The sequence below is a fragment of the Anopheles funestus genome, chromosome X (assembly GCF_943734845.2).
Source record: "Anopheles funestus chromosome X, idAnoFuneDA-416_04, whole genome shotgun sequence".
Lineage (NCBI taxonomy): Eukaryota > Metazoa > Arthropoda > Insecta > Diptera > Culicidae > Anopheles > Anopheles funestus.
In genome coordinates, this window is record NC_064597.1 from 6,148,972 (window position 1) to 6,171,922 (window position 22,951).

Consider the following 22,951-nt stretch of genomic DNA (forward strand, 5'->3'; position numbering starts at 1 on the left):
ACATGGATACGAAACGAACGAAACAATTTTATGTCAATGTCCATTACTATATACAGGAAATGGTCTTTTATGGACCGTGATAAAGTCATGCTCTAACGCCAACAGATGCGTTAATATTAAAGTCAATAAAAATCGAGCAAACCAAGACAATTCATCTCGCACTTCTTTTTACTGTGCTTCTCGTACTAAGACGATCTCAAATGGCGTGTAATCCACCCGTGGCGTGAAAGTAAATTAAAAAATTAAATATTAACTGCTCGTTGCTGGCACAATTCACATGACTGGAGCAGTAACAAGCAATAACAACCTGACAGAAAAATAGAGGGGACATCATTTACCACAAGTGTGTAAGTATACTGCAGATAGTTTGCCTAGTCATTTTGCTGATGAATAGCTTAACCATAGTCGGCTTTAGGATAATGAAAATATTTTGTACTAATGAACATTTACTACACCTATCGGGGTGATATAATCTTAATTCCAACTATAGTTAAGACACTAATTCTAGTGATGTTTCTAATATTGAATTAAAATCAAAAAGGATTCTAAACTAAAATCAAGTATAGGAACATATTTCTGGCTTTAACTAGACGATTAAAGTTAATACTGATTCGAAAGTACCAGAAAGTATGGTTTTTTGAAGCATTAATTTTATGCTTCCAGAAGGAAAGAAAAAAACTAGTCAGACCAGGTTTTACAGGTTCAAGGATGGGCTCGAAATTGTTCTACATTGCACCATACTGCACACGAATTGATATACCTAAACGATATTCAAATTCAATCAAATCAACTGATTTCTGGATGACCTTCTGGAGGAGAAGACCTTCCAGAGAAGGGCAGGAAGTTAGGCAGTCCAAAATTTGTGTATTTCTTTACTAAACTAATTAAAGAAACTCTTCTATGTTTCACATATAATTTGTGACATGCAATAAAATTATTCCAAGAATGCGATAAAATCGAACCAATCCCTTCCTGACCTCGGTTGAATTAAAAAAAAACAACATCGGAGATATTCGGGGTTTTAATGTAGATTCTTCGACAGTACGGTGGCATCTAAGAAAACATAATTTGTTCGGTGGAGTTTATTAGCAAGTCCTGAATATAATCGAAAATGTTTGGTACCACGAAGCCGTTCAATTTGAAAAGATTGGAAGAAACAGTGAACGAAGAATGTCATAAAATTGATTCAAATTTCTGTTTGAAATTGGCCCAAAGTACTTGGCAAAGTAAGAAGAGCGACCTAATTCAAAACGTCTGATTTAGAATAACCAGCATTTTAGTAAGGTGGCCTCCAGAGTCACGCAGGCCAATTCTTCGCAAAATCCCATCCACGGACACGAGATGGACACGACATGGACATGGTGATACTGCCCAGCAGAAGGAAGAGGTTGAAGCAGAGGAGGCAGGTTCTCCAGTGTCAGCGATCACCCAAAGCACCCGGGGATTGCCTTCCTTTCCGACCACCATTGAGATGTGGCAGCGGTACAACGAGAGAGTTCGAGCTGGGAGGAGCCAACGTCCCAGTCCACCTTCAGCTACTGAGGTGGAGCAGCGGAGGTTGCGACGCCGAGAAAATGAGAGGACGCGCAGGCAGAGTCACCGGCAGACTCGCGACATGGAGGTCGAGGCCCAGCCTCCCGCAGTAGAATGATCTTCCTGGTTCGGAGTTAGCTAAAAGGAGGAAGGCTCTAAGGGCAGCTGAGGAAGCGGCCGTTACGGAAGTGGTAACATCTGGCCTCTAGCCTATTATAGGCACATATCAAGGAAGAAACCGATACGGAAATGGAAAAATACAATCGGCACACGGGATATTAATGTTTAAGCTGCAGATGAACTAAATTAATAAAATGTAAGGCAATTAAAGGACATGTGCATCCCGACGGTAGGTGCAAATCTACTCTGTAGATTCTACATAAGAGAAATAAAGGATCCAAGAATTCAAAAGAAAAGCACTGCTGTAGCATCCGTATATGATCTTGGACAACAAGTTGTTGATCAAATCTTATCTCAATCGTCCCTTTCGTAACAATGATTGACTATCCAGTTACTTGGTAAAGGGGCATCGAGCAACGAAAATAGATTCTAGGTATTTCTACTAGAGTGATAATGTAGTCGATTAAGAGGCTATTATTATTCACCCGCACGTGTGTGGCCGATTATCGATTTCACCGGTACAAACACCTCTTAATCTGCGAGTCACTTATGTACGTCCACTTATCCCTTATAATAATACCTTCTTGTCAATCAGCGCCCTGAAAGTCGACGCGTTTTACCGAAATATGCTCGGCAAAATTTATCGCACTCACGAAATTTATGCTGGTGATAATAATTGCCATAAAAGCTTCAGCGATGGTAAAACAAGCTGTGATACGCCACACGCATACATTAGCATGGTCGCAAAAACCCACATGTGAAGCATCCGGGACTTGTGTCAACCGCAAATGCTGTGAAGTTCTGGGTACGAAAGAACCACCCGACTGAAGTGTGCGCCCGAGTCAGGCGGGAAGCCGATGGGTATCAGTCTATTTGCGTTTATTTGATCGGCCAATCGATTTCACCTACCTGTCAAATGCAGCATTTATCAGCGCATCCTTAGCATCTGATTCGGAGCGTCGATTGGTAGAGAAATGTCCAGCGGGAAACACTTAGCACGAACGCAAAACCACACTATTGGTCCTGAACAGATGGCTGTACTATGCAGCCATCGATTGTAACACCGCACGATTGCTTATTCGATTACCGATTGTAAAAATATGTATCACTTTCTTATTTTTCTATTGTTTAAACTTTCACCATTAGATTAAAAGCTAACATAACAAATAATACATTGCTTTACACAGAAAATAACGATAGAAATGAACCGAAACTCGTTTTATCTTCCTTTATGCCGTGCGTTCAGCATTAATACAAGATATTGACTGTGCACAAAAAATGGCTTTACGCTTATCCATACAACCGACGACCGTTACTTCAAAATCGAACAATAAATTAAAACCTGTTATGCACCTACGTAGTATTGGTGATGTAAGTAGCAGCGACACCGGTTTATCTGTGCCGTACGGGTAACTATATGTCATAGCAAGTCCTCTCGAGATTGTAGTAGTACGGCAACACAAAAGAATACAAATTGTCAACAAGCATTGCCTTGCGCCTAGTGAAAATTATACGCACTTCATCCTTTTGATGCTATTTGCTATAATCGTGAAATATAAATAAATAAATGTTCGAATTTATCTAAAAGAGTTAAAATGTTTTTTTCGGGTAACATGTTTTTGTTACATATGGTTTACTAAGCTTCAAATCCAGTAAAGTTACTTCATTTTATTGAGTTTTGTTTTTTTTCTTCATAGCTTTTCAATACTGCCATACTTTCCAGTGCTATCAGCTAACCGTTTTGCGGTGTTAGGTAGTTTTTCAATTTCATGTCATACAGATGACTTGATATTTTCTGTTTTTTTTTTGTTGTTGTTATAACGATTAAGAAACATAAATCACAAATTGTATATTTAACGCAGCTATGATCCTTTGGAATGTACGCGTGTGAAACGTTCGCTAAATGGTTTGCATCCACATTTTGTTTGCTTCATACATATTCATTTCTTAACACGAATTTGCCAAACCATGAATGCAATGCGGTCACTTTAAGGAAGTTTGTCGTTAAATAAGTAGCATTGAATAAAGCATACGTAAAACTGTTCAAGATGAGATCATTACGTTATTCGAATACGAGAATGCTACGGCGCTCTCACACGCGCATATTTTTTTGTTTGTTTTATGGTTTGTTTTGTTTTTTTTTGCTTCGATGTTCGAATTCGCCTTAGAAAGAATGCAATAGTTTAAATGTATACATTAAAAGCTCCGTAATGCTAGTTGCAGTAAGAAAATTAACGTAAATAAAACAAGCTCTAAACGTTACAACCCAAGCTTGGAACAAAAGCAATTTAAGAGACAATCGAAATGAAAAGTGTTGATTTACTGTGTATATTTTGTTTTTTGTAAGGTGGGTGTTAAGCATTTTATACAAGTAAGCAAAAGTCTTTTTTGTTTCCCATAACAACAAAACGAAGGAATCACATATATATAGCAAATAGTTCTAAATAGCAATAATAATAATATAAACTAAGTAATATATTACTTACAGTAGAAAAACGTAAGCAGTTTTATGTTCAAATAAGGAATAATATACTAGCAGAAATAATATTCGCCAGAAAATGAAATCAATCGTACTGTGTTTCGCATGTAGAGAAAAATACCTTTTTTTCATAACTACCGAACATTCTGTAGCCCTTAATTGATACTCCGCTTTCAATCGTTTTCAATTGTTTCATTATACTTATTTTTCATCTTTTTCATACCGTTGTTCTTGAAAAAAGTATCTTTTCACCGCAAAAAAAGCTTCATAACTGATGGTAAAGATAATACAAACTTTGAAACAAACGGAAGGTCTTATTGAACCCAACGAACTACAAGGAAAACAATAATTTAATTTCAAATCAAAAACTGATACAACCCAAAACTATGATCTGTTGATGCGCAATGCTAGCGAATAGTATAAGGCGGGGTGTTCTTATGGATTCTTCCTTTAACCTACGGGAGGTCGCTGAAACTACTCCGATGGCGTAAGATCGCGCTCTTTTTCATTTTCCGTAAGAATCTGATGTAACAGATCACACACCGGTTCGAACACCTTTTTGCAGCCTACGTTTGTAAGGTTTAAATAGTCAAACATATCGTGATGGCTGATCGTACCGTCGCTCTGTATTAAACCATTATCGATCGTAACAATCTGCACCTTGTTCACACCAATGGATCGTTCGCGCAATAATCGATTCACCTGATCATTCTTATCCCTTAGCTCGTTCGGTTGCTGACCACGGGGTAGTAATGTCTGGAAAAAATACGCACCAAAAGATATATAATTGATTGTAAAGAAGAAAAAACAACTTTATTTTGGAACTAATTGGCTTCTAGAATTGAAATACACATAAATAAAATAATGTCACAGCAAAACCGAAAATAGAAGTAAAATAACGAAGACTTTAGCCGTTCGCATTATACAAGAAAAACAGATTAGAAAATTTGAACAAATTCTTTCAGCTCTCGCTTCAACTTACCGGAAGTATAATGTACACATCGGGCAACTTCTGGCGGATCGTTCGCACCAGTTCGAGGATGCCTTCGGTTACCTCCTCGGCCGAATCTCCAATGTTGTTGGTTCCGGCATGCAGTACAATCGCTTTTGGACGCACATTGTCCAGTTCGCCATTCTGCAGCCGCCACAAAATGTTTTGCGTTCGGTCGGAGCGTATGCTAAAGTTAAGGCAGTGCATCGGTACGAAATGCTGGTTCCAATAGTCGGTAAACTGCAGCGACTCGAGTATGCAGTCACCAATAAACATCACGTCCGGGTCCTTCTCCTTGCATTCCGCAACGAATCGTTTGTGCTAAAATAATAGCAAAAACACGAACGGTGAGTGGTGTTACATAGCCGGTCGGTTGGAATCGAAGCCTAACTCCACAGCAAGCACCTTCCCAGTATCAGGGTAAGATGCAACACGGACGAACGGTTGATAAAGGTTGTTGATGGTAGTGGTCAGGAGTTGATGACGATCGGTACCGACACCGTCCGGTTAATGTGCTACTTACGATGCTCAACCATCGGTCATCACCGTCCAGATCTTTGCAAATGGCAGGCAGCGTTGTCGCACTCATAGCGAATATGTTCTCCTATCGTTCGCTTCCCTTGCAGGCTGCTTTTCCGAAAAAATTGGAACACTTTACCACCAGCTTGGACTGGGCTTCCGGACGCCGCCAAAAGAGCAAAACGGATTCCACGGATGCAGCACGCAGGCAGATAAACAAACCGAAAATCTTAACACAAACAACCGTATAACTATGCCGCGTCTACGGAACTACGAGGAAGTACAAACTATTATAACTAGACGAACAAACTTTTCACTACTATCAGCCGACCTGCGAATTTTCAGGCGCGCTAACAACCAATAAGAAATAAAAGTGCAAGTGTTGTCCGTTGGCAGTAAATTGTACTTTCTTTTTTTCCAAGCTTCGCTTTTGCCTTTGCTAATTGCAAACCTTCGTTTGTGTGTGTGTACCAATCCAACTCGATAATGCTCACGCACACAACTGCACCTACCCTTTCGTTCACAGCTGTCACGCCTGCCTTCGGATAGGTTACCAACTGTCAATTGTTTGACAATCAATATTATTTGCCATAAATTATTTTAAATTTTTCACAACTTCACAATAGTCTAAACTATAATTTTTTACCTCAAAAATAACAAAATAAATTTCCAAAAACAAAAAATCATTAGAAGAATGTAATCAAAATTATTCAAAGCTTAAATAATGTCTGTTATTTTCTATAATTTTATAGCAGTCATTAACGGCCCAAGCAGCAAAAGGCCCATGCTGTAAATGTCATGCAAAAACGCCAATGAATCGTTTTCCAGAATGAAAAAGGATAACAAAAGGGTATCCTAAGTTTTTAAATTATCACATGTTCTGATAATTCTGATTCACAGATAGTTCCGGAGATCTCCAAAAACCCGTGTTTCTCGAATTTCCACGTATGTTGAATCTCCATAAAATTTCGTTTCAAATTGACAGTTATAGAATCAATTTCCTACTCTGCTCGTATCGTATTTCGCTTTTAAATCGATTTTACAAAGAAAAACATTAAGAAAAGTTATTTTAAAGTTGATTTCATTAAAAAAGAAGAGAGTATTAATCATTTTTTTTACGCATTCTCAACAAATCTATGCTATAAAATCAAAGGTCTGTCAAATTTTGAAATCCGCGTATCTGCAAATCCACGTGTAAGAGCACGTGTATCTCAAGGACCTGTATTGTTTTTTTTCTCAAGTTTTCATGCTTTTTTATTCTTTACATGAATATAAGAAGATGAGGACTTTCGACTGTTAGTATAGGAATAAAGCGATATTTTTGATGTTTCGGATCAATTTCGGTCTCAAATGAGTATTCCTCATTTCTCCTCAGTACTCCTCAATCCTATTTAGAAAGCACAACCAATGTTCAGAATAATTACATTAATGGTAATTACAAGCTGTTGTAAACAGAAGTAGATCGTTCTTCCGTATGTTTTGTGTAGATTATTCTTCTTCACATGTATTTTTTTGCAAGAGAAGCGGTCCTCCAGCGGGCTAAACCAACCATCTTTTCCAAGACCGATTTAGTGGTGATGAACTTCGAGCGGCAATCATATAGATAAATACATTAAAACAAATTTGAGTTCAAAACTTTATTTGTAATAAAACTGCCTGTTTGCTAGCATAGTTCAAACTGTCCGAAACTAGCTGCATTATTATTTATTTTTACTTTCTTAAACTGCGAGTGGTATGTTTGGTGACGGTGTGTTCGTGTGTGGAATGACAGTAGGGTAAAGTAAACAGCTCCCGTAAGCGCTGATATGATCTGCATTTCGTTTATCGTTAGTTTGGAAGGATCATTGTTTTCATCTTTATACATTGCCGTGGATCAGATTTGTCTGTCGCTTCACCTTCAAGAATGCTGCCGGCCTCGTTGACTGCTGTTCAAACGAAGTTCAATGTTTAAGGTTCCGTTCGCGACAGTTAGCACAGACGGTTATACCACCCAGGTATGCAGCACATGAATGTTCACGAATAGCGTTCAATCTTATTTCTGTTTTATATTCAAATCAATGTAAGTTCACTTACACTTAGTACAAACATTTAAAAGTCGTATTACATTTTTTTGTTTTCATTTAAACGAAGCAACAATCTTTAACATATTGGCCACAGACCAGGCGAGTAAGTGCAATATCTCTCTCGCATATTCGGTACCAGACAAACTCTTCTCTTGATGTTGTTTCTGTTTAGCGACTTGTCCCTAAAATTAATCCCTAATTTTCAACCCCATTCTGTTTCTTATCCTTTTTTTGTGAAACATTGTACACCCATTCGTACGGACTGCATCAGTCCGGACGATACGTTTAACTGTTGTTAAGACACCTATTCGTAGCTGTCTATTTTCTTCGTGCAACTTGGTTTTACAAACGTTTATTTCAAATTTTTCAACTTTTAAAAATGTTTAGCACAGTGCGTTGTTATGAAGTTAAGAATTTTTTTCTAACAAAAGCATAGGTTCTGCGATTGATGTGTTGTCTAATTATTGGAATTCTACTGAACGGTTGTATCTCTCTTGCTGTAATTTCTCGAATGATTGCAGACAATTCTTTGTGCCTTATAATTGTTGGGTTGGTAAATCTGTTGACGATCCTCTTCAGTACGATTTTAATCTAGTTACCGAACTACAACTACTTTATACTTGACATTTACCTATTACTATCTTGTAATGATAGAGATGAAATAATCAATATAGAGCGGCAACTGAATGCAGGTAGTATTGATATTAAGCAAATCTCAACTCGGATGACGTTCATACGACGTTATGAAGTTCCAAGATACGGTAAATCATTCTGCTGTAAAACTGAAGTCAGTTGCTTCCAGCAAACTTCCTTCGCTCGGTCGGTTCATTTGCTTTCAAATTTTACCCTTGGCAAAATTTCAAAATATTTTGAAAACCTTATTACTTCCCATCTTCCTTATGCTAACGATGCTGCCATAATGGATGAAGAAGCCATAATTCATACGTTAAACTGGAAGGTTTAACCCGACACAAACTACCATCTTTAACCAAGGATTTTCTTGATGTACGCTCCATGGTTATTATGTACCTCAGGTTTAGTAAGCGTGCGGTGACGGTTCGGTTTGTACGGTTGATAATTTTCCACATTGGAAAAACTGTTGTGCAATTCTGAGTGCTTTTGCTCATCGTAATCTTCATGCTCTTCGTGCGTATGCTCATCATCAGTTTCTCGGAAGCTTGTTTCCTCATTCGCGACTGTAGTCTTCTGATTTATGGAAGTAATATCTCTCATCGAACCGGTTACCTCCGGAAGTTCGGTCTTTTCGTTGAGCAATGACAATGTCGTCTGCTGCTCGTGCAATGCGTTTTGTTCCGTTGTCAATGAAGGTAAGTGAGTACTTGCTTTATTGCTACCTTTTTCTTCAGTCTCCGAAGTGTTGGTAGAGTAACCCAGCTCTTCCAGAATCGTAGTGATCGGTACAGCAGTTGATACCTGAGTGGATACCGATGAATGCACGGTAGTATCCTGTTCTGGTGTGGTGGTAGTGGTGATAAAATCGGAATACTGTGTCAGCTGAATAGTAGACACCAGCGAAGCGGCTTGAAGTGGGTTATTATTGTGATTTATTGGAAGATGCGCAGGTGTCGTCACGTCAACCTGTAACGGTTGTGTCGTGGTGGTAAATGTTTCAGGTTGCTCGGATTGTTGAGATTGGTTGTGATTTTGGACAATGGATGGAGGAGATGATACCTCATCCTGCAAATTATCGATAACACTATCGCTAGAAGTTGATTCTACAATCGGGAATGAATCACTCTTTCCATGATCTTCCGGCAGAACTGCATCTGATGTTGGAGATGCAGTGGAAGAAGAATCAGTAACTCCGGATTCCGCTGGAATGTTGGTAGACGACACTTTTGGAAGCAACGTAGTTGGTGGAGCCTCAGTTTGAGGACGTGCGGATATGAAGCGTGCCTTCACGAGTAACATTGGCGGTATAAAGTGATCTCCGGTAATGACTTCCTTTTTCGGTGTCGTTGGCAAGATGTGACTCGCCACAGTTGTTCTTGTGGTTAGCAGAGTTCTTGGTACGCCCGTTGTCGTCGTTGTGGGCGTTACGGAGGAAAACTCGGTTGGAGTGGAAATTGTCGTTGAAATAGCCGTTGTTTCCGTTGTATCTGACATAATAGTAATCGGCACTGGGTCGGTTGTTTTTAACGTAGTTACCTCATCTCTGTCCGAGTCAGTTCCACGACGCAAGCGTGAATCCGGTGTAGTTACCATCTCTGTAGTCATATCGCTGTTAGTGCACGAACCTTCTTTGCTACATTTCTCATTAAGCATCTTTGCCGCACCTACTACAACTGCGGGATCCGCATAATCTCCATCTGCCGTTGGTTTGACTGCCTGCTGTATAATGTCAATCGGTTGTGTTTCCGTTTCATCCTGTACCGGTTGATCGCCCTGCATCGGTTCGTCGTCTTCATCCTCCTCATCACCACTATCGTTTCGATCCGACCTGTTGGAATTCTTCTTCGTGTAGTGAGGTTTCTTCTCGTACAGCGGTGAATATTTCTTGATGTAGTTAGGCTTCCGTTGACTTTCCGCATTGTGGATCACACCGTCTAGCTCATCACTGTGTAGAGCTACGTGCTCACTACGCATCAGATCTTGCAGATTAAACTTGTTGATCACGTTCTTTACGGTGTCCTCAATTTGATTCGGATTAACCTCAATCTTGTTGTTACTTTCCTCGTCGTTGCTGGACACAACTGTCAAAATATCGTGCTCCAATATTGGCTGCTGCTGTGGACGTCTAGTTGAGCTTGCTGTTCCCGCAGTATTAGCGCCAACCGTTAACAGAAGCTGATTGTTGTTATCTACAGCTAGTACCGATGCCAAATCCTCTTCGTCGCTGCACTGCAGCTGCTCGATGATGCTGTCCCGGTCCTGTTTGCCCTGGCAGGTAACATGTTTGGTGCCGGATTCTCCACAATCCCGTGAAAGCTGCACAGTACCGCTATCGGACATGTATTGCACCGTCAGTGATGGAATCGACGTAATGGTACAGTCCACCGCCCACGTTGGCACTACGAAGAAGGAATGGTTTTAATGTTTAATCCGAAATTACACACACACAAAGGAGGTGATAAAACAACAGTAAACTTACCGGGAAGTTCACAAAGGAATGCGGCGGTTTCAGGGCCACCGCAACGGAAAGCATGCCAACGGAAATCGCGTACCGGATCTACTACGGCGCACAGTGGTTGTTCCATTGCCGGTATTGTTTCCGCCCAATAACCACTCGAAGGATCCAACGTTTTAGAGCTTCTGCATGTATAAATAAATAAATAATTGGAGAAGAATCAGTTCCAGAATCATAGTTTGTCAAGATTAGTGTTTTGCATCACAAGGAGCGCAAATTTCCTAATGCTATAGCCTTACCATTTTTTTGAGTTTTTAGCAAAATTTTAAAAATAGATGTATTTTAATGCGAATTTGTTGCAATAAGTTTCTTTTCACTCAAATAATGCTTTAAACTAAAAAAAGAATAATAAATCAGAAAAAAAATTCAAAAAAATTTTAACTCGAAAATTTCATAAGGCTTACCCCTTACGTTTTTTTGAGAAATTTTGCAAAAAAATTTAAATTAATTTATTTTAATGCCAATTGTTTGCAATGAGTTTCTTTTCACTCAAATAATGCTTTAAAAGAAAAAAAGAATAAAAAAAAATTAAAAAAATCTAAAAGTTCGAAAACTTCCTAAGGCTATAGCTAGTGGGTCAACCTTTTCAGATAAATCTGATTGCGAATTTGTGTTCTAGGACTTATAGCTTTCTGACACCTACATCCATATCCTAAACCCTTTTCGACAAACCTAAATGAATCAAATTATAAGACCACTGCAAAAAACCAAAATTGCCTGACTACCAAGGAACGGTTCCCTTAAAATAACATATTTTTTTCCTTCTCCTCATTACCACCAAAGTACCCAAGACGAATCAGGGCGTTGTTATGCATACATTAGAGGGGTTTAGACATACAAAAGTTCAATATTTTTCGTCAACAAACATTCATCGTTGCTTTAAATTTTAAACATTTCCACAGAGTGACTCTCTGCCCAGATTGGTGCACTGATATCTATCAACCATTGTTGTAATTAAAGGGAAGATTCATTAGCAGATAACACAAATTTTCGGTCACAGCATGGCACACAGCTTTCGAGTCTTAAATTTAACAAATTTTGCTGGTTTGGGGCTTCTGTTTGACACCATTCTTACAATGGGTACATGTCAAATAAGATTACGATATAGATAGCATTCTCGTACTGAAGCTGCAAGAAATTCTCTGAAATAATCAGTGACGGAATAAACCTACGGGCGGAGTTTGCGGTCGGTTCGTTGGGGACTTACCGGGTCGGGGATCCCGTCCTTATAACCGAGAAAACTACAGTTTATTCCAAAACTGTGCTCATCTCCTCGGTCAATTTTCTTCATGTGGGTCATCCAATTACAATGTAAACTGGGTACGAATGTCAGGGGACTACTGCTAGCGTTACGATGTGTTACATATTACAAAGAAGAGGAAAATTGTTCTTTTCATCAAGAAGTACCATATGAGGAAGGATGTGGTCTTTTAATTAGACCGTTTAAAGGTTTCCACTTGGTTAAAAATGGTGGGTGTGTTAGTATGCCTCGATGCCCTTCATTTACGCCTCAATTTGTACAACTCATCATATGTTCCTTTTCATGCCCTTCAGATATATATTCATTTTACCCCCTTTGGCTATCATCTGTCTTTGGTAACTTTTCGTTCCCGCCCAACATAATATTCTATTATTCATTGCAAGTTATTCATGGTAACATGGTAAGCTGACTTCATAAAATATAAGAAAATTAAATCAAATTAATTCTACTTACGTCCAAATGAAGCGTGCCGAGTTTTCCGGGCGCATCAGGCCGATCCATACTGCGCTAGTTACGTCAAGCTCCTTAAGAAAGGCACGTGTTGCATCAAATTGCATTCCATTGTCAACTGTAAAGTAATTTATGAATTATGATATTTATGAGATTAATTCAGGTATAGGATAATATAGTAATATGTATCATAAATAGAAGAAATAATATGTAATACTCCCTTCATTTATTCACTAAATAAGAAATAATCACGTTTCTTCGAGTAATGAGCTAAACATTATGAAACTATTTGATGAGATTGTTCTATGAAACCTAGCACCGGGCACTCTGCGGCAGATCCCAGAAATCCCGGAAATACCGTAAGCACAACTTCAATAAGGTCTACGATATTCTAGGTAAGATCTAGCTATAAAACCTCTTGCAGCAGTAAGGATTCCCTGGGAATTTAGTGCGGTTACTGATGGCCACGATGGATGGAGTGCCGGGGGAGTGTCTCGGACATACTTTCGGTACCGTTGGAATTTCCTCGAGAACTGAGGAAACATGATGGAATATCCTGTTTGTTATTCAATAAAGCTCTGGTAGGTGTCTTGCGATGTTGTCTAAAAATTTATCCTATTTCTTGGCTTCCCAGATGACATCGATATCATCGCTGGATTGACGTGCTGGGTTGAAAATCAAAACGGCGAAGATAATGTACCTGTTTGCCGAAGATATTGACCGTACCATGGCCTGTCTGGGGTTCAGAGTATCGGTTGACGGCTACAAGCTCGAGATAGTGGAGGATTTCTGCTAACTTCGTTCGATCGTAACTTCGGATAATAACCCACGTCGAGAAATCCGGAGGCGTATTGTCTACTATGAGCTCCACAAACAACTATCGCCCAGAAGACTCAATAAATATACAGCAATGCAGTATATAACTAATACGTTCAAAAGTAAACTATGACCACGAGCTTTGGTCATGTCGAATAGATACAATAGTTGGAGCATGTGGTGAGGATGCCGTACGAAGGATGCCGTCAATTTGGTCGGAGATCGGAAGCAACCGGAGGTGTAACAATGCATCTCTGGTCCGAATTTCCCGGAAACGGATATCTGACCTAACCATGTCAGCCCTTCACGCTCAATTGTGAACAGGCCAACCAGCATAATTTATAAAACAATTATTATATTGAAGAAAATGAGAGGCTACGGTGAATTGAACCAAATTTTCCTTTTGCGGGATATTCAATCGGTATTTTACCATATACTATCAATTGAATTGATTCTACGCTAAATGCAACAACATTGCATTGTTGATTTTTGACATTATCAATTATTATATCAATTATATCATTCCTTATCAACACTCTGAAATTAACAAAGGAGGTGATGATTGATGTTTGATAGCGACCGGACACAATACGCTTCCGGGTCGAACGTGGGAAATGAAGCAAAATGCGTAGCAAAATACAAACGCCTACTAGTGTGCAGCGTAATGGCGTTAAATCCGATTCGATTGTTTTCTCATTCGTTCCTCTCGTTGGACCATCAATCAATAAATTGCTTCCGCCTATTGCCCGGAGGTAGCGTTCGGGGTTTGCTAGATTTGAAATTCAATACCCAAGTGCAAAATGATTCTATCGAACAATCGCGAAATGCTAGGGATAATGATAATGGTAGCTTTGCATTCAAATCGAATTTTATACCGCCGTGCGTTACGAACGACGCCCTTAGGTTTAACTGATTGATTTATATTATTTGTACGTTTCTCGTTTCATTTATTTATTATTATTTTTTGTATAATGCAAAACGCGCCGTGCAAACCTTCGAGCGAAGATTGATAAGGCACGAATGGTATATTTTGCAGCGAATTGCAATTAATTAGCAATATTAGACGTCTGCAGCAAATAGAGTAACAAACGAAATGTTCAGATACATTACCCTTATGTGAAGCCTATGTGAAACAGCAATAATTATGGTATAAAATAAACTGAAACCTTCAACCAGGATCGGAATCCAAATAGGGCGAAATAAGAATATTTGTCTAAATCTAGAGTTGTGTATCATTCACACATGTTAAAGTAGCTTGAGCAGACGAAGGGGATGTCAACTAGTGATGGGAAAAAGGCTCCGGAACCGGATCAAAAACTGGAACTGCATTCCGAACCTACGACTCCGGAATCGACTCCGAAATCGACTTCGGAATAGTGATGGGTCATACGATTAATTTCATGGCTCTAACCGGAGACGGATGCAGCCGAATCAGAATCGACTCCGACCCCTGCGAGGTGCAACGGATTCGTGCGGATCCGTAAATGCAAGTAGGTTCAATAGTTCCGATCCGAACTCACTGCAGTCACGAGTTGGAGTCCCTTATGGTAGCTTGCACCTACTGAACTTGCTTCGATCCTAGTCCGATCCGAACTCGCTGAACCTACTTTGACCCGAGTTCGATCCGAACTCGCTGCACCCAAGGGTCGGAGTCGCTTATGGTAGCTTGCACCTACTGGACCTGCTCCGATCCGAGTCCGATTCGAACTCGCTGAACCTACTTCGATCTACTGAACCTACTTTGACCCAAGTCCGATCCGAACTCACTGTAGTCACGGGTCGGAGTCGCTTATGGTAGCTTGCACCTACTGAACCTGCTTCGATCCGATTCCGATCCGAACTCACTGCACCTACTGAACCTACTTGTATCTACGGGTCGACCCAAACCGGTTCGGGTCGCTTAAGGATGACTCCGTCCTGGTAGCTTCGGATCACCTCCGCCCTCCCCATCACTACTTCAGAACTGGCTCCGGAGGCGTGAGTTGCACTCCGGAGCGCCCATCACTAATATCATCCTTCAACAAATTCAATTGGAAGAAGTTATGGGCGAACCTATCTGATCGTAGATAAGGATTTGGAGATTTATTCGCCCGCCAAATCCGCATGTCTAATGTTGGGCATTGTCTAATGGTGGCAAACAATTCTGATGCAGACTCAATAAATCCAAGTTTTAAAACAAAACCACCATATTGAACATATTTCTTCAGTATTCTAAAATTGAACTTGATTGAATTGAGCTTGTATGTAATAGTTTCTAGGAACAATCGATAAATTTCTTCTTCCCCCCAAAAAACCTGGTGAGCACCTGTTCCTGTTTGGGAATCAGCGCCCATCTCAAAATGGTAGCCTCGTCCCTCAATTAAAACAATCAATATCCCGACTGCTCTCAATCAGCCCTACCGTTTGGTTGGCAAAAGGAAAGGCGAAAGCGAGTGCGGACCAAGTTAGGAAGGAAACGTTCTTCCGAGTACACCAGCTGGCAGTACATAGCATAGACACAACTGCTACTAAACGAGCCTAAACGGATTTCTTCCTTCCTCTCCTGCCCTAGTACGCGGGTTTTGTGAAATCAATCGCCAACAATGGTAAATATTAGAATCGTTTCCAACCCTCTGAGAAGCCCTGCAGCTGGTGTTGAAATTATGCGAAATAAATGAACCTACCCACGATCGATTGCTTCGTAGCAATAAACTCGCCCGCTACATCAACAACCGTACCATCCACAAATTACTTCGCTTAAACGCATCGTTTCACGTATCTATTCCAAAAACACGGTACTGGAGAGCATGGTTTATTTATGTTTACTTTCCTGCTCTTTCCATCGCTTCAGCTTGCTCTTTTTACCCCTTTTTGTTTTCTTTTCGTTCTTTCCAATCTAATTCCTTCAACAAGCACTAACAGTGCGTCCAGCTGGCAACGCCGAGAATGAAGCAATAATTATGTGCGAACTGAAACTTCATCTCCATCTAATTAAGCATTCCTTAACACTGTTGCGTGCCGTTCATGCGCTATACATATCTATACACCCGGTGACATGTATCGAGCAGCCGATTCATCAAGCGCTATCCCATAGGACCGCTGCAGACAAGCTTAATTAAATTGCTAAATATTTACACCGTAAGAGACTCGCGTATAATTCCCTCCACTTGTATCATCATGCTACGACGATGCGACGACGGCTTTTTGGATCAAGCTAGACTGTAACCGACCGGGGCGAAGAAACTAAAGGACCTGCAGTAAGTAAGATCGGTAGAATCCCGGGCGGGCTCATTTGCCGAAAATGGCAGTACATTATTAGAAAAGACGACAAAATGCCAATTCATTCCGATGGTGAACTAACACGGTGGATGTTAAGACGATACGATTGAAGCTTTAGAGAATGCCTTTAGGGTCAAATGGCACATCTTGCTGCTTTGTTTTGCTCCATCACCATCGCTGTGATAAAGATACTTGTTTTCCTTTTATTTCTCTTTCTTTTGTTACATTTTCTGAAAGATATTTTCTTACAAGAGTGTACGAACATAGATGGGGAATGGTGTTTCCACTTTCCAGCTGGATGGATGCAGAAGGAAGAAAACAATAATAACAAGTCTCCAAACAGATGAAGAGATAAACCTCGTGTCTGAAGGATGAAATCACTAAATACTTGCAAACAAAATATGCTGAGCTATACCCCGACGATGCATTGAGGACTAACAGTATTAGTATACAATCACATAACAGTAGAGCTTCAGATAACACTTTCTCTTGCAAATATCAACAAAAATCTCGAACGTCCCCAGGTCTTGGCTGGATTTCCAAGGAATTCTAGATTCGAACATTTCACATAATAAAACTGACGTATGTCCTCAGAGACGTTCTTCAACGAAGTACTCCTAACACCTTTGTCAATAGGGTCATTGTGCTAATGTCCAAATAAGGAAATCCAAATGGCTTTTGTCCAATCTCCCTTCTGAGTCTCGACCTCGACCTCCACCCAGATACAAGTTCGCGCCTCATGCGAAGCCACAGTGGTCCCAGGACGGGGAAGTCGTGGCTATTGGTGCATGTGACAGAGTCAGTGATGCGGTACGTCCCACCCATCTGGTCCGAGGCGTTGCAGACCATGGAGTGCCGACGGGTGCTTCGCTCATTCCAATCTGCCACCTCATCGGGGAAGACTCCAGAGTGTACTAGCGCATCCACATGCCCAATCGGTTGGAGACGCATCGCGTGCTTCCATGAATCGGCGACTGGCAGTCACTCAAACATGGAGACGTGACCTTCCATCTCTCCCAGATACTGTCTGGAACATCGGCAATCCCGAAAGTGCGGAGCATGTGCTTTTCAAGTGTCCGCGCTTTGCTGCAGTTCGTCAGGAGCTATTAGATAGGGCCGTAAACCCTTCAGCAACACCTGCTGCGTGATGTCAAGAGTTGGAACAGGATCTGCGAAGCTGCTAAACGGATCACTGTCCAACTGCAGCGGGCCTGGGACGAAGAGTGGCCCAACTTGGCGACCTTGGAGAGCGACAGAGCAGGCCGAGGAGGTAATAAGACATCGTCAGCGGTACGTGAGCAACAGAGGGTAGCATGGCGATAGCGTAGACGGCGATAATCAGAACGACGTCTGGCAGAGGATGCGGATAATATGGTGGCGGAGTTCCACCGTCCAGTATCTGAGGAGGCCCTCTCCACAGGACCTCTCGCAAAGCAGAAAGGATGGCAGAAGGGATGGGAAGGCATCAGGAGAGAGTGGTTCGGTTTTGTAATGAAAAATGAAAATAAAACTACTCGATAATAAAAAAAGCCTGACACAAGTTCTTTGGCTTCGTACCGGAGAACGTCTCCGATTGCTAGGAATATTGGTTTCAAATGATATTCGCCGAGCCATGAACACTATCTGGAGTACAGTAATTTAAATGTTCCGGCAGTTTCGTTACGATCACCTCACAAATAGGCAACTTCCTTTGGAGTGGAAACGGAGGATTGAGAGCACACCTGCAACAGCTTGCTCTTCCTCGAAACCTTGAAGAACTGAACCTCCACATTCCGGTCCTTAAAGCACCAGCAATTGCAATTGTCAATTGGTCCAAAAATCGGTATGTCTATCCATCCGTAGAAAAATTGTCTGCCTAATGCCAAGATTTCCACAGAAATTGGAAAGAAATTTGGTGGAATATCAGTTGCAGGAGACTCTCTTCCAAGTAAAGATCTTGTCTATTCCTTCCAGCCAACAACAAAATAGCTACTCCTATAGAATAGCTCTTTCCTATACTGCATGGAATTAGACCAACAAATAAGAGCATGGTTTTAGAACTGTGTGCCAATTATATCATCCACATGATTGAAAAGTACGATGCTTTGATTGATTGAAGCGTCCAGCAATGTAATATTGAATATTTGAAAAAAAATACTCTCACATAAGACAAACAAAACAATTACGAAAGACAAGTATGTACAACATTGTGAGATACAATTTGCACAACAATTTCACCGAAATTGTACGTTTCGAAAGCTTCAGAAAAACATTGTTGAACTCTGTGTGTCGATAAATCTATTACACGCCATTATTGTGTCCAGAAATATGTACAATCGATTACGAGTGCAACCCTCACTAGACGGTCGTTATACTGCAGACGAGCTCTTAACTTGAGTGAATATTAATTGGAAGAGTTCTTGAACTTAAGCTGTTCCGACGGCAAACGAGAGATGCCTTGGGTATAGGATTATTATTTTCTCGAAAAAAAATCATGAAATCCGACGCACTCAAATGCATGGATCAGCTTTACTTTCGAATCAATATCTTTGGAGAAAAACAAGTGTATAAATGATAGTAAAAGTAATGTACCTAACTCGAATGTTGCTTACAAATTGAAGTTTTTCTACAAATTATTGGAAAAGATTTTCCTTAAACTACAGTAAATAAAAGATAGAAACTCATCCATTCTTTCGTACGCAGGACTCAAAAACCAGCTACGACTAAATGCCACTTCAGAAACGGCCATGGTCAACTTCAAAAATTGGTAGAGTAAGACCGATGGAGATGTACTCCCGACAACAACAAAAAAAAAAGACGAACACTAGGTAAATATTTCAACTTTCCTCCCTTTTCTGCCTCCCTTTTTAATAATTTGCAAATTTAAGCCATTAACATTGCTAAATGTAACCTGCAAGCTGTCGGCATAACATAAACGAACGAAAATGTTAACCTCACAGCCATATTGGATGCCACCTTCGTCAGAGAGCGAGAGAGCCTCTTGTTAACGCACGGTACCAGCTGTAAGACATAATGCAGAAAGTTTCTGTAGCGTACCGTCCCTCGATTAATTTGGAACCATGATCCACTGCAAACAAATTCCGCCCCGTACTGTAAGGCAATACCTTTTGCTCATCGGGAAGCCGAATCTGTCAAAACCGGACAAATGTAGCTTCGTGAAATGATGCAAAATACCGGAAATTAAATCGTCAACTCTACTGTTCTGTTTTCTCTTCCTAGCCGTTTGATGTACACCCTACAACGAATCACAGCCGTCGTCAGAAGGCACTTGCTACGGAGAAGAAGAAGAAATCGGTTACTTACCGGTGACTAGATTAGCATGATGAAACTGACAGACGGCATCTGCCTCGAACCAGGAGATTTTGTCACGAAAGTAACGGTAGAACACGGAGAATCCTTCCTGCGGTAGCGTCCACGTGTTGCTGATATTCACCTGAAGGGATGAAACGCGTAGAGGTGTAAATAGTTAGTCTTCATTGTTTCGGCCAGGTGTTGAAATTTCAATTTCTCTAAGTGCTTCGAGCACTTTGAACGCACAAAGTGAAGGTTTTTTTATCGAATCTCATTTTTGGAAAATGTTCTAATAAGCTAGTGATATTGTTATAACTTCGTTTGGTTAAAGTGCTTCTTGAGTATTAGATCAAGATGATGAAGAGATTATCGGATAAACGAAAATGTGAAAGATTATTTTGCCGAGATATTTAAACCCTGATTAGATATTGTATCTTACACTGGGGGCAAATTCCAACAAATGCTTGGATAAAATAGCCATTTTGGGAAATTATATACTTTTCCTGATGACATTCAAGAGCCGTGATATTAAATTTTATTTTTTGTTTAATTCTGAGCTACATCATCGTGTGCTTTTAAAACTGATACACAACCAGGCTGTATGAAAAAACGAAAAAATAACCAGCACAATCATGGTATACGTGTTAAAGTGCTCGCCAAAAAATGTAACATCAAATATAATGGAGACGCCTAGTATCTATTGTACTAATGGAGACGCCTAGTACCTATTGAACTAATGGAGACGCCCAGTACCTATTGCACTAATGGAGACGCCCAGTTGTTTTCACAAGAGCATGGAATTCATCCGGAGCGGAAAAAGAACATCTAAATGATGATGTGCATCTCAGTAAGACTATAAATATTTTTATTTGTACCTAATAAGAGACGGTAAGGCGGTTAAATTATGCCAAAAAAAACCCTCATCATACGGTTGTGTTTCCCAGCATTTCACTTTCATTTGCATGTCATTATCTTAAACATTATTGCCCGAAGAACTTACGCCGAGAAAGAGAAACAAGAAAGGCGCTTTAATTAATTCCTTCCCAGATCACCGGCTCATTTAATTCGCTAAGTACAGTTTGCTGGTGTTATAATCAGCAGAACAAACCAAATATAAAACAAAAACAGAGGAACTGTGTAAATTAATAAAATTACATTTTATTTCGGCTCATGAGGGAGCATGACCGGGAAATTGTTTTCCCAGCGCATGTAGCGAAAAATGGGTGTGATTATTTTAATGTTAGCGTAGTACACAGCGCTGTAAGAAAGCATAAACATGATTAAGAAACACTGGAATTTATAAAATAACGTACAGAATGATAACCATTTTCTGGAACGTTAGAACTTCCCTCTCTACCTTATTAAGGTGAGAACTAACGATTGCAAACGGTACCATAGACAAGGAGTCATCCAACCTCCGTTGCGCTGAGTGCAAATAAACTTATTTGCCAACTAATTTTGAATTGCACACAGTGTGCCCCTGTTTGGAAAGTGGCCAACGTCGACGCTCGAAATGGAGTCGAATCCCGAGGCAGGAAGTGCCCAAAGATCGCCATTGCTGCAGCGATGATTCGGTGGTTATCGGGGTTTTGAAACCATGACATGACACTAGCGGATTGTTTATTGCTTAAGCATACAAAGTGTTGAGCAACGTTCGGTACAGATACAGCGCTAAGCAGAGTCGACTCGATTTACAATGAAACTAGCGAAGCGCCAAGGTATGGCATAAATATTGACTGTCCATTAAACTGATTGAACTATCCCGATTTTTCAGTCAACTCTCTTCCCGTGTCACGTATACTGTCGTACGTGAACGTTAGCAAGGTTTCTTGTGTTTTTATTCTCAATAGCATTGTGCACATGTAAGTTCGATACAGTTTTCTATCGATTTACTACAGCTTGTTCCCCAAACCAAATAGTACCGTCCACTTGTAATTTCCGATAGCCGACGATTTAATTGAAAATCTAACCCTTCTTCCATAATTGGTCTCAACTGTCCAGGTCGATGATAATGCAGCCCAACTCCCGGTGGAAATAGTATTGGAAATATGTTGCGGTTGAGCTCTGAAAAATCGTTTTTGCTGGATTGAAATCCCATACATGCAGTTTAAGGGAATTGCTGGGATTGCTACCAGGGATTTGACAGTTATGTAGCAACTACGATATCTTGTAGCGCTAATCTATTCGCATCGTTGAATAATTCCCGGGCTTAGATGAAAATATGTTCCAAGTCTCTGATGAATTTATTTTATCTTCTTCTTCAGTATTACAATCTGGCATTTAAAGACTTTGTTTATTCACAGTCCTAACAAAGAGGGTTTTTTTTTCCAAAACTTGCTATAATTTTCTGCATTATTTCTATAAAATATGAGTACCATCTGTCAACTAATGTGTTTGACAGCAGTTTGTTTACTACGTGTCAAAATATTATGACACTTTATAAAAAATAAATAACTGAATTGAGCAATGCGATTATTTTAAATCTTCTATATTTAGAATGAAAAATCGAAATATGAGTTCTGTCAACGAATGTTTTTGACAGCAGTTTGTTTACCACGTGTCAAAATATTATGACACTTTCTAAAACCTGAAGAAATTAATTAAGCAATGAGAATATTTAAAATCTCCTATATTTACAATGAAATATCGGCTCTCAATTGGTAAAGGACAATATCATTGGTGATGCTGTTAATATGTCAAATCGCTTTTAAAACTGTCATTTCCTAGCTGCACGGATAATAAGACACCCGGATAATCGGCGTTCCACTGTAACAGCTGTTCCTACTTAGCCACAATGGTTGTAACGCACGATTTTCATCGAAGAATGACAGTTGTTGTCAATTGAGTGTAATAAATGACACAACAAAAAATTGAGACACTTCAAGGCAAAGCTTCCAATACCTTTTCCTCGACGCTTTATATCCTTATTGCCTACCTTCTATAGGGATTGTCTCAGCACACCTACCTAACCATTTTCAGATGGTTTAGAATTCACTGACAAAAAAATGGAAAAGAAAACAAA

General features: G+C 40.1%; 2 protein-coding genes across 2 annotated transcripts in view; both read right to left on the reverse strand.

The window, feature by feature from the left end:
• Positions 1-3,295: 3,295 nt before the first annotated feature.
• On the reverse strand, positions 3,296-6,236 carry LOC125773513 (platelet-activating factor acetylhydrolase IB subunit beta homolog). The gene is made up of 3 exons (XM_049444396.1): positions 5,647-6,236; positions 5,115-5,444; positions 3,296-4,888 (listed from the first exon to the last, which is right to left on the reverse strand). The coding sequence occupies exons 1-3, from the start codon at positions 5,710-5,712 to the stop codon at positions 4,607-4,609; spliced, it is 678 nt and encodes a 225-aa protein (XP_049300353.1). The 5' UTR covers positions 5,713-6,236; the 3' UTR covers positions 3,296-4,606.
• Positions 6,237-7,264: 1,028 nt separating this feature from the next.
• LOC125772515 (uncharacterized) overlaps positions 7,265-22,951 on the reverse strand; it is a 76,476-nt gene continuing 60,789 nt past the window's right edge. Inside the window, exons 3-6 of the mRNA XM_049444143.1 lie at positions 19,942-20,071; positions 12,568-12,682; positions 10,818-10,978; positions 7,265-10,737 (exon numbers count right to left, since the gene is read on the reverse strand). Of these exons, the coding sequence (XP_049300100.1) occupies positions 8,690-10,737; positions 10,818-10,978; positions 12,568-12,682; positions 19,942-20,071 (2,454 nt within the window). The 3' untranslated portion in view covers positions 7,265-8,689. The remainder of the gene's footprint in view (positions 10,738-10,817; positions 10,979-12,567; positions 12,683-19,941; positions 20,072-22,951) is intronic.